Raw genomic sequence first — 13,640 nt, 5'->3', positions numbered from 1 at the left:
CAGCCCGCGCAATAACCTCAAACCTCCGGCTCCGCCCTCGTTGGAATCGCGATCAAAGACACCAATTCAACCACTTCGTAGCTACTACATATCACCATGGGAGGCACATTATCTCGTCTAGCATCTCTTATTTGGGCCAAAAAGGAGATCCGAATCCTCATCCTTGGTCTCGTACGTGCATTCCATCTGTCGCGGGGAAGGGCGCACCTGCGGCGCCTATTGCGCCCAATGATCGAAACTCATGACTGATTGACTTCTTTCAATCCAGGATAATGCCGGCAAGACCACTCTTCTCTACAGACTTAAGGTACGCACACATGATCTGGATAAAGCCCCGCGCATCGGGCTAGACGCGTTCGGGAGTGCTAACAATTTGCGTTTCTCTAGATCGGTGAAGTCGTCACCACCATTCCTACCATCGGCTTTAACGTCGAGTCCGTGACATATAAAAATCTAAACTTCAATGTTTGGGTATGTGCTTCGGTCTGGTTACCATGACTTTGAACCCCACTGACCACTGGGAACTATAGGATCTCGGTGGCCAAACATCCATTCGTCCATACTGGCGGTGTTACTACGCCAACACAGCAGCTGTCATTTTTGTCATCGATTCCACAGATATCGAGCGTCTGGGAACCGCAGCAGATGAGTTGGCAGCTATGTTGAACGAAGAGGAACTTCGTGACGCATCTCTGCTAGTGTTTGCCAACAAGCAGGATCAACCCGGTGCTAAGGGTGCCGGTGAGATCTCAGAGGCCTTGAAATTGGGGGAATTGCGTGATCGGAACTGGAGCATTGTCGCCTGCTCTGCCATTGATGGCAAGGGTATTGACGAGGGCATGGACTGGCTGGTGGTTGGTATTCCTGATTCATAGGGCTGTCCGAACACTAACGATATATCTTCTTTTTTAGCAAACTATCCAGGCCGAGCAACAGTCATGAAACACTATTTTTGATGTCGGGCGATAGATTTTGATCTGTGATATACCTTAGACCTCGGCTTGCTTACGCGACTGGCCGGCCGTTCTGCTGCATTCGGGGGTTGTGATGTTTCTTTTTTCTTCGGCTCTGCTCAGACCGGCAGAGTCCATGTCTTATATTGCTACATGATTTGGGGTATCAGCGTCTTACGGTTGTTTAAAGATAATAGTTTAATGAAACTGCCGTGGGATCGGTTCTGAACATATTTTATTGTTGAGAAAACCCCCTTGTAAACAGGCCAGGGCATGACCAGGTGTGAATCGACATTATCAATAAGATTTGCACATCGGCCAAAGCATCAAACGGCATATCGGTTCCTATCTTCCGAGATAAGGCATGCACTCCCCCGCATCTAAGATACGACCACCCCAACTAACACATGTGGTAGTTGCAACGGTTGGACATATTCCTTTGTCATTCATCTTGAAGTTGCCCCTGCATTCGAAAGCATAACAGCGCAAACACCCAGCTGTCAACTTGCATCCGCCAGAACTAACAGATCAACATGTCTATTCCAGCTACCCAGATTGCAGCTGTGATCCCCGCATCTGGAGGGAAAGATGTTTCAGATGTGCAAATCAGCGACACATATTCAGTGCCAACGCCGGGGGCTGGAGAGGTCCTGGTAAAATTGGACTTCTCGGGGGTCTGTCATTCTGATGTTCACAGCATTCGAGGCGATACACCTATGAAGACTGATGTGGCGGGTCACGAAGGAGTGGGAAGAGTGGTCGCAGGTGAGAAATCACGATTCATTGACCTGTTCGGTTATAGTTAAGAAGCTAGTACTAATTCCTGTTTTTAGTTGGGGATGGCCTCGTTGACACTCAATGGATGGGTCAAGTAGTGGGGATCAGGTATGTTTAGGAGAGTCCCTTGGACGTATATACCTCCAGAACCTAGTTGTGGATTAACGCAATTCTCCAGATGGCTGTACAGCTCTTGTCTCGAGTGCGAGATCTGTGAGGTCAATCATACAGCATGCCCTAAGCAAAGGAATGCCGGTGCGGTTAGTTATTGCTTATTGTTACTGCACCTGTGTGCCAAGTTTTTACGCTAATTTACCTTTCACAGAATGTTCCGGGTACATTTCAACGTGCGTATATACATATCCCTGGAACGGCCTGAAGCACCGTCATTGAAGTCAAATACTGAATGGTTTATGAAGAATACATCGTTAGTCCAGCTATTCACGCCACGATAATTCCACCGGGACTCTCTCCGGATTTGGCGGCCCCTCTTCTCTGTGGTATGCTTATCAAGGCATTCAATCTGTGACTGTTTTCGTTGACATAGTCTAGCTGGCATTGCGATGTACTCTTCAATCAAGAAAGCCAGGGCCCGGCCTGGCAACTGGCTTGCTATTATTGGTGCCGGTGGAGGCTTGGGTCATATGTATGCAGCTCCAGCATGTTCTATTAAACCTGTTGTCAGCACTGACAAAAATGGGCAGGGGCATCCAGATTGCGGCCAAACAGGGACTGAAAGTTCTTGCAATAGATACGTGAGTGCTTATAAATGTGATTTCCGCAAATGCTTAGGCGGATACTGACCAATAGCAGGGGTGTTAAAAAGAAAGACCTTTGTTTGTCCCTCGGGGCCACTGAATTCTTGGACTTCCGCGAGGTGAATATAGTTGAAGGTGCCAAGTCGGTCACATCCGGCTTGGGTGTCCACGCTGTGATTTGTACTGCCAATGCGGAGGCAGCTTACCAGCAAAGCTTGCAAATGCTTCGGCCACTGGGTACTCTAGTTTGCGTGGGAATACCCCATGTTCCATTCCGCCTCCCTGCCACCCCTTTCGAAATGATAGTCAAAGGTGATTATCGAATAATGCTTAGTTCGTACTGTATAAACGAAGTTGCTAACATGCTTTTGGCGAACATTACAGGCCTTACAATTGTCGGGAACTCCGCGGGGACCGCTCAGGAAATGGATGAACTATTGGCTATGGCAGTTAAAGGCGATGTGAAGGCACATATCGAGATTTTTCATCTGCAGGATATCGTCAATGTTTTGCAGCGACTTGAACGGTCTGAGATTGAAGGAAGAGCTGTTTTGAGGATCCCTTGATAGAGTCATCCGAGGTGTCAAAAACAAATTCTATTATGTTATCGATCTTGCTGCTTTATTGCTGGAAATCTGTGAACTATGTCATGGAAGTAGAGTTGGAAGAGAGTTCGGTGTCGAGGGGCAGCAATAGAGAAGGGGTTCAGTATGATGACAGCAACAACTTGACACTAATAATGTTTCTTTCAAGATTGGGCAAGTTCAGGCCCAATATAATGATAACGTATGAAAGATGTTCTTTCTCTGAATTCAATGGCTGCTGCCATATGGACATGGAGTGTTATCAGGTGCCCTACGTATTCTGTGACATGTTCTGACTCACAAGCTCATTAAAAAGGGAAGAGGAGATAGGGCAAGATAACACAGGAAGAGACACGGAGGGGTAGGTTGATGAGTCAGATTATCGGTGGAGCGGGCATAGATCCAAGCATGAGGAGAACTTACTCCTGTAAACTCCCCAGCTCTGCAGTCTGGTTCATTTCAAAATCGTCATCTTTCAAAGAAGATGAATATTGACCAGGAGTCCATCTACCCCTTAGAGGGAGGTTGCGCCTGCGGTCTAATCCGTTACCGCGTCGAAACCCGCCCCTTCATAGTTCATTGCTGCCACTGCACAGCCTGTCAACGCGAAAGCGGCTCTGCATTCGCCATAAACCTCCAAGTCGAATCAAACATGGTAACAGGGCTTCCGTCAACCATCGGCAAGATCCCAGCATCAATCAATTCACCCGCTAAACCAGCCGGTCCAACGCTCGTCCCTGCAATAGGCCATATCGTCGACCCGGAGCTAGTCACCGTCCCTTCTGAGTCTGGCAAATGACAAGATCTGGCTAGGTGCCCTACTTGTGGTGTGGCTGTTTGGTCGCTCTATGGTGGTGCGGGATCTCTTGTTAAGTGTGTCAAGGTGGGTACACTTGATCAGGCGTGGAAGGTGCAGCCGGATGTGCACATCTATACGAGAAGTAAACGAAGCTTTTTTGTGCTCGATGGGAGTGTGCCGGAGTTCGAAGAGTATTATAAGAGGGAAGTGGTCTGGAGGGAGGATAGTTTGAAGAGGTGGGAAAACATTCTACAGGGTATTGAGAGACGATAGATAAGGTTTTTTTTCATAAGTTAAGGCCTTTAAGGGAATACTGTACATGTAAGAGGTACCAGTTATTTGGGTGTTAGAGGGTAACAAAAAGAGTGGGGAAGAATGTGAGGATGATTAGGAAAGAAAAAGAAATGGTTCACCCCGTCTGGAACCATCAGGATTGATTTCGTCCAATTTCTTTTTTTATTTAACGAGTCATATCCTGATCCATATTTTTTGCTCTCTATACGATTCGACTGCCTATCCCAAAAAGAAATTGATTCGTGCTGTATGTGGGTTGCGAAAAGCGCCTACCATGCTCGCGCAGACCTATAATCAGGCTGCAGTATCTATTTTATGCATCCATATGATTCACTCAAATCTTCCATCCTGCACCTTCTCTCCACTTCATCAGACGCAATACCATGAAAAAGGCCGATCCCGTTACTACCATGACAGCCGTAAAAATCTGAGCTTTCCAGAACATCGCGCTCTCTAAGTCCAGCAAAGCACCTGCAATAGGATTGCCAATAAGCAGACCGGTGCCGGCAAAGGTGAAGCACATCCCCATGCGGGTCCCCACAGTAGCCATGTTAGGGCTTAGTCTTGCAATTATGGTAGGTGGCAAGGAGACGATTGCTCCAGATGCATAACCATAAAGACACGCAAAAACAATCGCACCAGCTTCATTGTGAATGGCGATCCACGAGAATGACAAGACCGAAGCAATCAGACTGATAGGAATGATTGTGTTCAAAGAACCGATACGATCAGCGAGTAAGCCAGGCGTGATCCGTCCGAACACGGAGGAAGCATTCAAAATGGCGATTATATAGAAGGATATGTTGGAGCTCGCATGGAGAGAAGAGGAGAAGAAGCTCGGTAGATAGAAGAAAGGGAAGTATAGCCCCACAAAGGAGAAAAATAGTGCAAAACAAAAGACGAGGAATTGTGGTTCTCGGAATGCGCCGAGGTCAAGAAGTGACCGCGCCTGTTTCGGAGGCGGTAGAAGACGTTTCATTACGGCCCAGGCGAAAACCTGGCCTGCCAGTGCGATAAATGCAATTATGCGAGTGGTCCAGCCAAAGCCAAGGGGACCGATGAGTTTGTGAAATACTATAGGGTAAATCACAGAGCCTAAAACGAGTATTAGCACCACTGTTCAGCGGGATCTTTTAAAGATCACTTACCAATACTACCACCAGAAGCAGTGATTCCCATTGCCAATGCGCGCCGCGAAGTAAAATAGGTAGCGACGACAGCTATGCTTGGCAGGAAGAGGAATGCACATCCAATGCCAACGGAGATACCGTGAGCAAGAAAGACCTGATAGTATTCAGTCGACAACGAGGTCATCATCAAACCAAACACAACGAAGAACGATCCAATGATAATGAGGCTTTTGAGATAGCCCCTGTCGAACACTGGGCCTACAATCACGCCGACGAGGAAGAGAAGGAACCCCTGGACAGTACCGATCCAAGAGATGGAAGAGGCAGAATAATTGGAAAGAAGAACATCTTCATAGTAGCTTTGGAACACACCAAATGTGTTAACGACGCCCCTAGGAGTAATTTGTTAGATGGGTTCCATGACACCCGAAAGAAAGTTTTTGTAACAAACTTACCAAGAGTTGAAAAACATAAAAAAAGCACCAGCAACCTGAAGCCAGGCGATAGCTCCTCCGTTAGGTGGAGGAGGAGGGGCCTCGGGCTTTTTAGGTGTTTGTTTCTCAGCATCAGATATTTCGGTCTCACCCACCGGCTCTGCTAGAGGATTTGCCATTATGGCGCTTCTTTTCTCCGAACGAATAGACATTATAATTTTATATGATCAGAAGCTCGGAAACCGCGATAGCTAGGAGAACATATACTTATATTAAGATGAATAATCCAATAATACACCGAGGCTCGCGCTATCGCCTTCGGCGTTTCGGCCTTGGACTTCAGGCGATATAATAAGCAAGATATTCCCCCAATGATCTGAATCCATGGATATACAGCAATTGGCTGAAAATTGATTTTTGGTTTGTAAGCTGGAGCTAAACCCGCCACACGGAGCCAATGAAGCCGAGTCCTGCGTTCTGGCGTTGGAGACTAGCGTCGAACATGCGCGGCAACCAATTGGCTAAGCTTTTTGATGAAATATCAAAATCACGCCTTAATTGGAGTAGACATTTTCAATCACTCAACAGAATATAGTCGTTTATTTATCTTTGTACTACCGGATAGATAGTTTATCGATATTAATCCATACTGTACCCCGTTAGTTATTCTCTGACTTCCTGGAGCCACTCGTCAGCATACATGTTTTGTTGACTGATAACAAATGCATGTAAGCTGCAAGATAAAGAGATAAAACTAGCAAGCCAGAGTAGCAACTTCAATTTTGCCATAGATGCTACGTCACCTCTGCTCTTCGCTTACATCACAATGCACATGATGCTCATGGCCTGGGAGTTTTACAGTAAAGGCTAGAGAGTTGGGCGCAGAGTCGGACAACAAGCTGGGACTCGACGGAGGCGAGGTAGGCGAGTACCCTGGCTTACTTGATTAGCTCTATACAGTAGGTCAACGTTTCCCGATAGTCGTAGACTTACCATTGGCCATAATAAACAGTATCTCAACCCAGCCCAATCGATGGCGATGAGAAAGATGGTTGCCCCGATATGTGCGATAATGCCTCAGGTGTGTGGTATCTCTCTCGAGGCCCGTGGTCTCTCTGCTAGACGCTCGATAATTGCTTCTCAGCCCGTGCATTTCTGCGCCAGGTTTGCGTTCGATTCCTTTAAGCGCTCATACCTCTCTCAGAGTCGCGGTCTCCTCCTCTAGGCTCATATCTCCAGCCACGAGAGCTTCGAGACTCTGTGTCCACCCCGCTTGCTGGCCCTCCAAAGTTGTGGAGTTCTGTAGCTGGCCCATTTCCGGGTCGCCGATGTGGGCTGGCCTGACTTCAAGCTTCGAATTGCCGCTCCATACTCGGCCATCTTCTGAGCAACTGTTATTTCCAACAGCAAGTATGACGCACACACCTTTTGGATGTCCGCTTCGGTGGTGGTGCGAGCTTGCTCAGCGGCCACCCTGAAACTTGGCGACTCCGCTAGGGTTGGGCTCATGTCGATATCGTTCCGACATCTAAGTCAATGGAGGTGATAGTATTGGCGACCTCAGGATGGAGGAGAATCGGAAAATGGGATCCGTACTCTGATTGTTTGCAGCTGATTGGTAGTGCTCGTGAATCTCTTGGGTTATTTGGCTGTGTTTCTGACCATGGCATTAGAGTAGGATTGAAGAGGATGAGTGATCTGCGGAGGGTTCTGGTACCCCTAGTTATCACCTCCGTCATCTTTGTAGGAATAGAAACTGAGCAAGCGAATGATTTGTATAAACCATCCGTGAATGACCGATGAAAGGAAAAGTCATACGCCACGGCGTCCATAAAGAGCTGAGAACGATGTGACCTAGGGATATATATATGATGAATTAGAGATATGAAAAGTGGGAGATGCATCCATGGATGATGAATATGTAATATGGTAAATGAGATGTATAAAATGAACCCAGGAAATAGCTGTCATAACAAGAATCCAATCTACCTCACTTGTCGCTTATTCTGCACCTCACTTCGATTGTCAAAGCTAAATCACATTTCTTTTAACTCTGCTTCAAAACAGAAGATCGCATGAGCATAACTCAAAGCAGCAGAAGCCCTGAGCAAGCCTTCTCACCGACGTGCGAGGTAGTCGAGGTTGAAGAAGTTAATACGGGTTGCGGAATATCTAGTGGGTATGTTGTTTAAAACTCACTATATCCTGGAGATACATAGAGTATATAGCATGATTTCCATAGAAAGATCATGTCAAATTCTGAAAGAGATGTTCTTCATACCCTCTTCGCCAATTGAACTTCGCCAATTGAAGGCCATAATTCACTTGAAGAGTCGGGCTTCCCTCTGAGGGAGAGGCATATTGCTCAATACAAGATGATCTGGAGCCGTCAAGCTTACTCAGTCTGAAGTTTGGCTTAATTAAATAGCCATTACTTCATAGCGATTGGCTAAATGCTCAGGACGCAATGGATAGCTGCAATGAGCGGAAATCTCCGCAATACGCTTGCATGACATATCATGTAACGCCTTGAGTGCCTTCTCCGTATCCGCACCGTATGTTTGCATGACCTTGACGTGTTCACCTCTATGTCGCAATAACATATATGCCAATGCGATTACGCAGCCATCGTCTCCGTCACAGGTTAGGATATCAATCTCACCTCCGAGTAGGAAACGAAGGTTTGCTAAAATCATTGTTTAGTACTTGGTTGCCCTGAAGAGAAATTAAGATCCATACATAGAGTTTGCTCACGATGGGACGAGGGCTTAGGGTCGAAGTGACTCATCTTTGAGGCTGGTTGGAAGTGGTGGATCGTATGGTCTAGGTGATAGTAGAGAGCAAAGGATCATATGATGACTATGAGGTGTGATATGAGGGAAAGAGATAACAGCCAGATACAGGAGAGCTCTTTTGTAGATGGTACGAAGCTGTAGGGTGGCCTAGGGGACCAATTTCTTTGACAGGTCAGCCAATCAAGTAAACAGATTACACCAAGAAAAAGCAGCGACGCAAGTGACAAAGGTCTTTGGAAATGAACAAGTCTAAGAGAAAGGAAAAGGGAAGATTAATCAATTTTATGACTCACGGCCAGTGGAGATTACGATCGATGTTTAAGCATTTACTCTTCTAACTTAAAAGTCAAAATGTCGCTTTACTGGAGATAAAAAACATGACTAGATACTGTACCATCTCACTGCTTTGTATTTATTTCAATCGTGGGAAGTCTAGAGGAAATTCCATAAATGCGCCTAATTCAAAACAAAAAACTCACGTACCCAAGTAACAAAGGTCTTTTAGTCTTAATTTAGATTCCTCATACCTGAGCATCTGCATCAGGAGACATATTCCCAGCTGAAATTAGGAGGTCATCTATGTAAGCCCTGAAGCTGGTAGCCTCATGACTGAATTTACTCACCTGGTAGTTGATCCTTAGGAAAAGCCAGGTGATCGTTTATAATCATCGCACCTGCGGAGTGACTCGGGAGCCTACTTTACCCTACGCTAAAGTCTACTTGAATGAACTAAGAGGTCCTATAAGATATGGGCATCTACACTACTGATTATGTACGCGTACGTTATTGATGGGGTTCCTGCCACAATATATCTATCTAAAGACTACATGGGACTAATGCAAAGTAATTTTATGAAAGAAGAGATCAGCGGATGGAGCGGATGTTAGGCGACTATTTATAGGGAGACAGACGACGACCTCGGGGACGCAAAGTGGCGCGTTGAAAGTGGGTAAGCGGCATCCATGGATAAAGGTCCCCCTCTTACTTCTCGCCTTGACATTACTGGAGGAATTTGACGCCAGTATCGTGTCACCATACCCTTGATTTTAGATTTCCTTGATCTGAGAGGTCATATAAGCGAAGGACTTGAAGAACTCGTCTTCCATCTCCAGATTTAATATGAGAGAAAGGAACTCCGACGGGGCCAGGGACATGAAGTTAGGCAAGAATCTCGGTACCTGCAACCGTGCCTTAGTATATCGTGCTGCCGCCCAAAGCCATATTCGGGTTGATAAGGGAGGTACCAATAGGCGAGTGACCAATGGGCATTAATCATGAATCATTACGTGCTCTCAGAGTGAATCTAAATTAGAGCCGAAAACAACCACCATTTTTAACGCGTGGTTTAGAAGATCCCATTCAAACCCGGGGAAGCCCCAATGTGCCGACGATCGGGACGCTGATTGGTGATGCCGGGCGGGCCTATGGGGTCTCATCGATGGCCCCACGGGCCGGCGTGAAGGGCTCCGGTATCCCCAGTGGAGCCCTGGTCCAACGACACATGCGGGCACTGTGAGCTCTAAGTGGCCCCGATTATCGGAACTACTGCAGGGAGGTTAAAGCCAATTCCTCTTAAAGTTGTATTACCTTCTCCAATAAATGTCCCAAACATATGCACTTCGCCTGCAATCAGGTGCCCCGCTTTGATAACGCATTAATCAAATGGATGAACTCGGGTGTCGATCCGTTTGGGGTGATCCATAGTACCCTCAAGCGGATCCTTCTTCAATAGTGGAAACTACAGAGGTAGTGGTGACTTCCCCAGACTATAGTACTTTGCCGTCGATTGTATGTTCCGAGTACTTGCCACTTGCCCTCCGTAGCTGCTTCGTCTAAACCCCGCCAATTTCGGTCTCATGGCCTCCCCACCCATGTGTTATGGTGATAGGATGTGGTCGATGCGCTTCCCCTCGTGATGGGGCGCATGCTATCGGCGTTTTCGGACAGGCGTTGTATATGAATCTTTCCCTCGTGCTCCCCCGCTGCTTTCTTCACACAACTATTTCGTGTGCCTCACTTCAATATGGACTGGTTACATCTCTACATCGGCGGAGCTGCGCTCCTGGTATTTGCCCTCGTTGCATTGGTCCTCCTCATTTCGTTCCAGCAAGTCAAGGTAAACATGGACCAGGGTCCATTGACTTACGTGAAATTTATCTACGCGAACTTCCTGAAGCCTCACGACAAGTCCGGATCGGGTCAACAGGATGCGCTGGAGAGCTTCTACAGAACACAGGTGCGCCCCCCTCCAAGCAACAATGAAACTGGAACAGAAAGCTCACCTGGTACAGGCCACTGTCTACGATGCGACTCGTCGCCGTCTTCTCCAAGGTCGCGAGGATATGCTGGGTCTCGTGGCGGCGCAGTTAAAGCATAAGGTTGAGAGCAAAGAGATCAAGGCTGGAAAGGCAGTCTGGGTGGATGTGAGTTTTGGGACTTCAAAATCCGCCGCGTCAAAAGCTAACCGAATCTTAGGTCGGCGGCGGCACTGGGTAGGAACAGTGAAGAGACATTTCTTGAAGATCAAGACTAACCAGGTGGCGTTCGCAGATACAATGTCGAGGCCATGTCAGCTTTCGTTCCCGTGGAAAAGTTCTTCGATCAAGTCTACATTGTGGATCTCTCGCCCTCGCTCTGTGATGTTGCTCGCAAACGCTTTGAGCGCCTTGGATGGAAGAACGTCACTGTCCTTTGCCAGGATGCCCGATCTTTCCAGCTGCCCGAGCGACAAGCCGAACCGCGGAAGAGTGCTGCTACAACCGATCGCGCCGACGTGATCACCATGAGCTACAGTCTTTCCATGATTCCAGGTATGAGAAGGTACTCAAAATTCATGGAAATCTGATCTGATCTTAACATCTTCTAGACTACTACAGTGTTGTGGACTCTTTGACCTCGCGCCTCACTCCTACTGGTGTTCTCGGTGTTTGCGACTTCTATGGTACGTAATTGCAGAAGGTGCTAGGTGTTTGTCAATTAACAGCCAGGATAGTTCAAAGCATCGTGGATGTGTCCTCCCGCAACTACACTGGTGGTGCCTTCAACCGTCACGTTAACTGGCTCGGCCGTGTCTTCTGGCGCGCATGGTTCGATTTTGACCGTGTTAGTCTGGAAGCTGCTCGTCGTGACTACCTTGAGTACAAGTTCGGAACCGTGATCTCGGCCAGCGACCGCAATTATCTTCTAGGTGGTATTCCCTACTACATCTTTGTTGGTTGCCCTAAAGAGATCGCTGCCACCCCGTCCAGCCAAGCTGCCATCGAGAAGCTCGATGCCTCGTTCACCGAGTCTCCTTACCTGTCCCCTGCAAACCACCAGTCGGAAATCAGCCAGGCCGTCGAGCAGAGCACTAGCGAGATTCGCTCAAAGGCCTACGAGTCTGCTGTTATCAACCTCAGTGCGAACCTGCCTCTCCCATCTTCTTTCTACCAGAACCACCACTACCGAATCCACTACAACGACATGCTCCCAAAGCACACCCAGTTCCAAAATGAGTACATCTATGCCTTCACCTGGGAAGACCCGCGTGTCGACCACCGCCTTTTGAACATTGGTCCCGACGATGTGATCCTGGCTATCACTAGTGCTGGTGACAACATCCTCGACTACCTCCAGAAGAATCCCCGACGTGTGCATGCGGTTGACTTGAACCCTAACCAGAATCATCTCCTGGAGCTGAAGGTAGCCAGCTACCTTGCCCTGGGCCACCGCGACACATGGAAGATATTCGGCGAGGGCAAGCACCCCCAGTTCCGCGAGCTGCTTATCTCCAAAATGAGTCCTCACCTGTCTAGCCAGGCATTCCAGTACTGGCTCGAGCACAGCCATGTTTTCACATCCAAGTCTGGAGCCGGTCTCTATGAGACCGGTGGCTCACGCCACGCCATTCGCATGGTTCGTTACCTTGCTAAGATGTTTGGACTGGAAGGCGAGATCCGCAAGATGTGCGAGGCACAGACCCTGGCAGAGCAGCGTGAAATTTGGCCGCGTGTCCGCAAGATTCTCCTCAGCAAGCCGTTGAATTGGGCCGTCGTGAGCACCGAGTGGTTCGCGTGGAAGGCTGCCGGTGTGCCCCGTAACCAGCGCAATATGATTGTGGATGACTTCTTCAAGCGTAACGGATTGAACTCCGACATGAAGCAGAGCAAGGATGTCAGCGGCCAGTCGATCTGGGAATATGTCGTGGACACTCTTGATCCCGTGGTCAAGGACACCCTTCTCAGCAACGACAACTACTTCTACTACCTTTGCCTCCAGGGGAAGTTCTCGCGCAGGTCAGTAACACCTAAAACGCATACATGGAATTGAAAACTAACCTACCTCAGATGCCACCCGACTTACCTGTCTCCTCAAGCCCACGTCAAGCTTTCAACACCCGGTGCCTTCGATGGTCTTCGCATTCACACCGACGAAATCAATGAAGTGATCAACCGCATCAAGCCTGGTACATTGACTATCGCTGTGGTTATGGACTCCATGGACTGGTTCGACCCCACCGAAGACGCAGCAGCCGCTCAGGCCCGTCGTCTCAACCACGCTCTCAAGGTCGGCGGCCGTATCCTCCTTCGTTCCGCCAGCATCGATCCCTGGTACATCAAACACTTCGAGCAGAACGGTTTTACAGCTCGCCGTGTTGGCGCCCGCTTCCCCGGCACATGCATTGACCGGTAAGTACTAAGTTCGACCTCTTTATCTTTTTCAGATCCAAACTAATATATGACCAGTGTCAACATGTATGCCTCCACCTGGATCTGCACAAAGCAGGAGGACGCCGTCCGTCCCAAGAACGGTCGTACAATTTCCGCGCTCTCCCTCAGTGACATCGCTGCCGCGACAGTGAAGCGCTCAACTAGCGTTGAGGACCTACAGATCTAAACTTACGCCTGACTTCCATGACCTCTTTCTTATTTTTTAATGACTACCCCTTCTGTTTTGAGCTTGATTTTATTGTTACCGCACATACGGGTTTATGGCGAGTGTGGCGCCGAGGCTGATATCCCAAAATTTGATCTTTACGAATGGTTCCTGTGAATAGAAGCGTCTCAAAAAGAGAATAGATAGCTCTTTTATGTATTAGCCAGTATCAGATCATTCGTTCAAATATACGAATAGAATG

General features: G+C 48.0%; 5 protein-coding genes across 5 annotated transcripts; 3 read left to right on the top strand and 2 right to left on the bottom strand.

Moving 5' to 3' along the window:
* Positions 1–96: 96 nt before the first annotated feature.
* On the top strand, positions 97–942 carry N7503_010049 (ADP-ribosylation factor family protein; the record flags this gene model as incomplete). The annotated part of the gene is made up of 5 exons (XM_057069595.1): positions 97–171; positions 269–307; positions 388–471; positions 531–854; positions 913–942. The coding sequence occupies 5 exons, from the start codon at positions 97–99 to the stop codon at positions 940–942; spliced, it is 552 nt and encodes a 183-aa protein (XP_056916206.1).
* A 544-nt stretch (positions 943–1,486) lies between these two features.
* Positions 1,487–3,054, top strand: N7503_010048 (zinc-dependent alcohol dehydrogenase; the record flags this gene model as incomplete). The annotated part of the gene is made up of 9 exons (XM_057069594.1): positions 1,487–1,718; positions 1,787–1,838; positions 1,909–1,990; positions 2,056–2,077; positions 2,150–2,230; positions 2,283–2,376; positions 2,435–2,485; positions 2,544–2,821; positions 2,873–3,054. 9 exons carry the CDS (start codon positions 1,487–1,489, stop codon positions 3,052–3,054), a joined length of 1,074 nt encoding a protein of 357 aa, XP_056916205.1.
* Positions 3,055–4,499: 1,445 nt separating this feature from the next.
* Positions 4,500–5,941, bottom strand: N7503_010047 (uncharacterized protein; the record flags this gene model as incomplete). The annotated part of the gene is made up of 3 exons (XM_057069593.1): positions 4,500–5,260; positions 5,314–5,687; positions 5,751–5,941. 3 exons carry the CDS (start codon positions 5,939–5,941, stop codon positions 4,500–4,502), a joined length of 1,326 nt encoding a protein of 441 aa, XP_056916204.1.
* A 977-nt stretch (positions 5,942–6,918) lies between these two features.
* N7503_010046 (uncharacterized protein) lies at positions 6,919–7,238 on the bottom strand (the record flags this gene model as incomplete). Its single annotated transcript, XM_057069592.1, has 2 exons — positions 6,919–7,120; positions 7,153–7,238. 2 exons carry the CDS (start codon positions 7,236–7,238, stop codon positions 6,919–6,921), a joined length of 288 nt encoding a protein of 95 aa, XP_056916203.1.
* Positions 7,239–10,547: 3,309 nt separating this feature from the next.
* Positions 10,548–13,399, top strand: N7503_010045 (uncharacterized protein; the record flags this gene model as incomplete). Its single annotated transcript, XM_057069591.1, has 8 exons — positions 10,548–10,760; positions 10,816–10,947; positions 11,000–11,016; positions 11,075–11,334; positions 11,391–11,465; positions 11,517–12,798; positions 12,850–13,191; positions 13,249–13,399. The coding sequence occupies 8 exons, from the start codon at positions 10,548–10,550 to the stop codon at positions 13,397–13,399; spliced, it is 2,472 nt and encodes an 823-aa protein (XP_056916202.1).
* Positions 13,400–13,640: the final 241 nt, after the last annotated feature.

The sequence above is a fragment of the Penicillium pulvis genome (assembly GCF_028828015.1).
Source record: "Penicillium pulvis strain IBT 33274 chromosome Unknown scaffold_8_segment0_segment0, whole genome shotgun sequence".
NCBI lineage: Eukaryota > Fungi > Ascomycota > Eurotiomycetes > Eurotiales > Aspergillaceae > Penicillium > Penicillium pulvis.
Note: the sequence above shows the minus strand (reverse complement) of the source record. Positions and strands in the feature narration are given on the sequence as shown.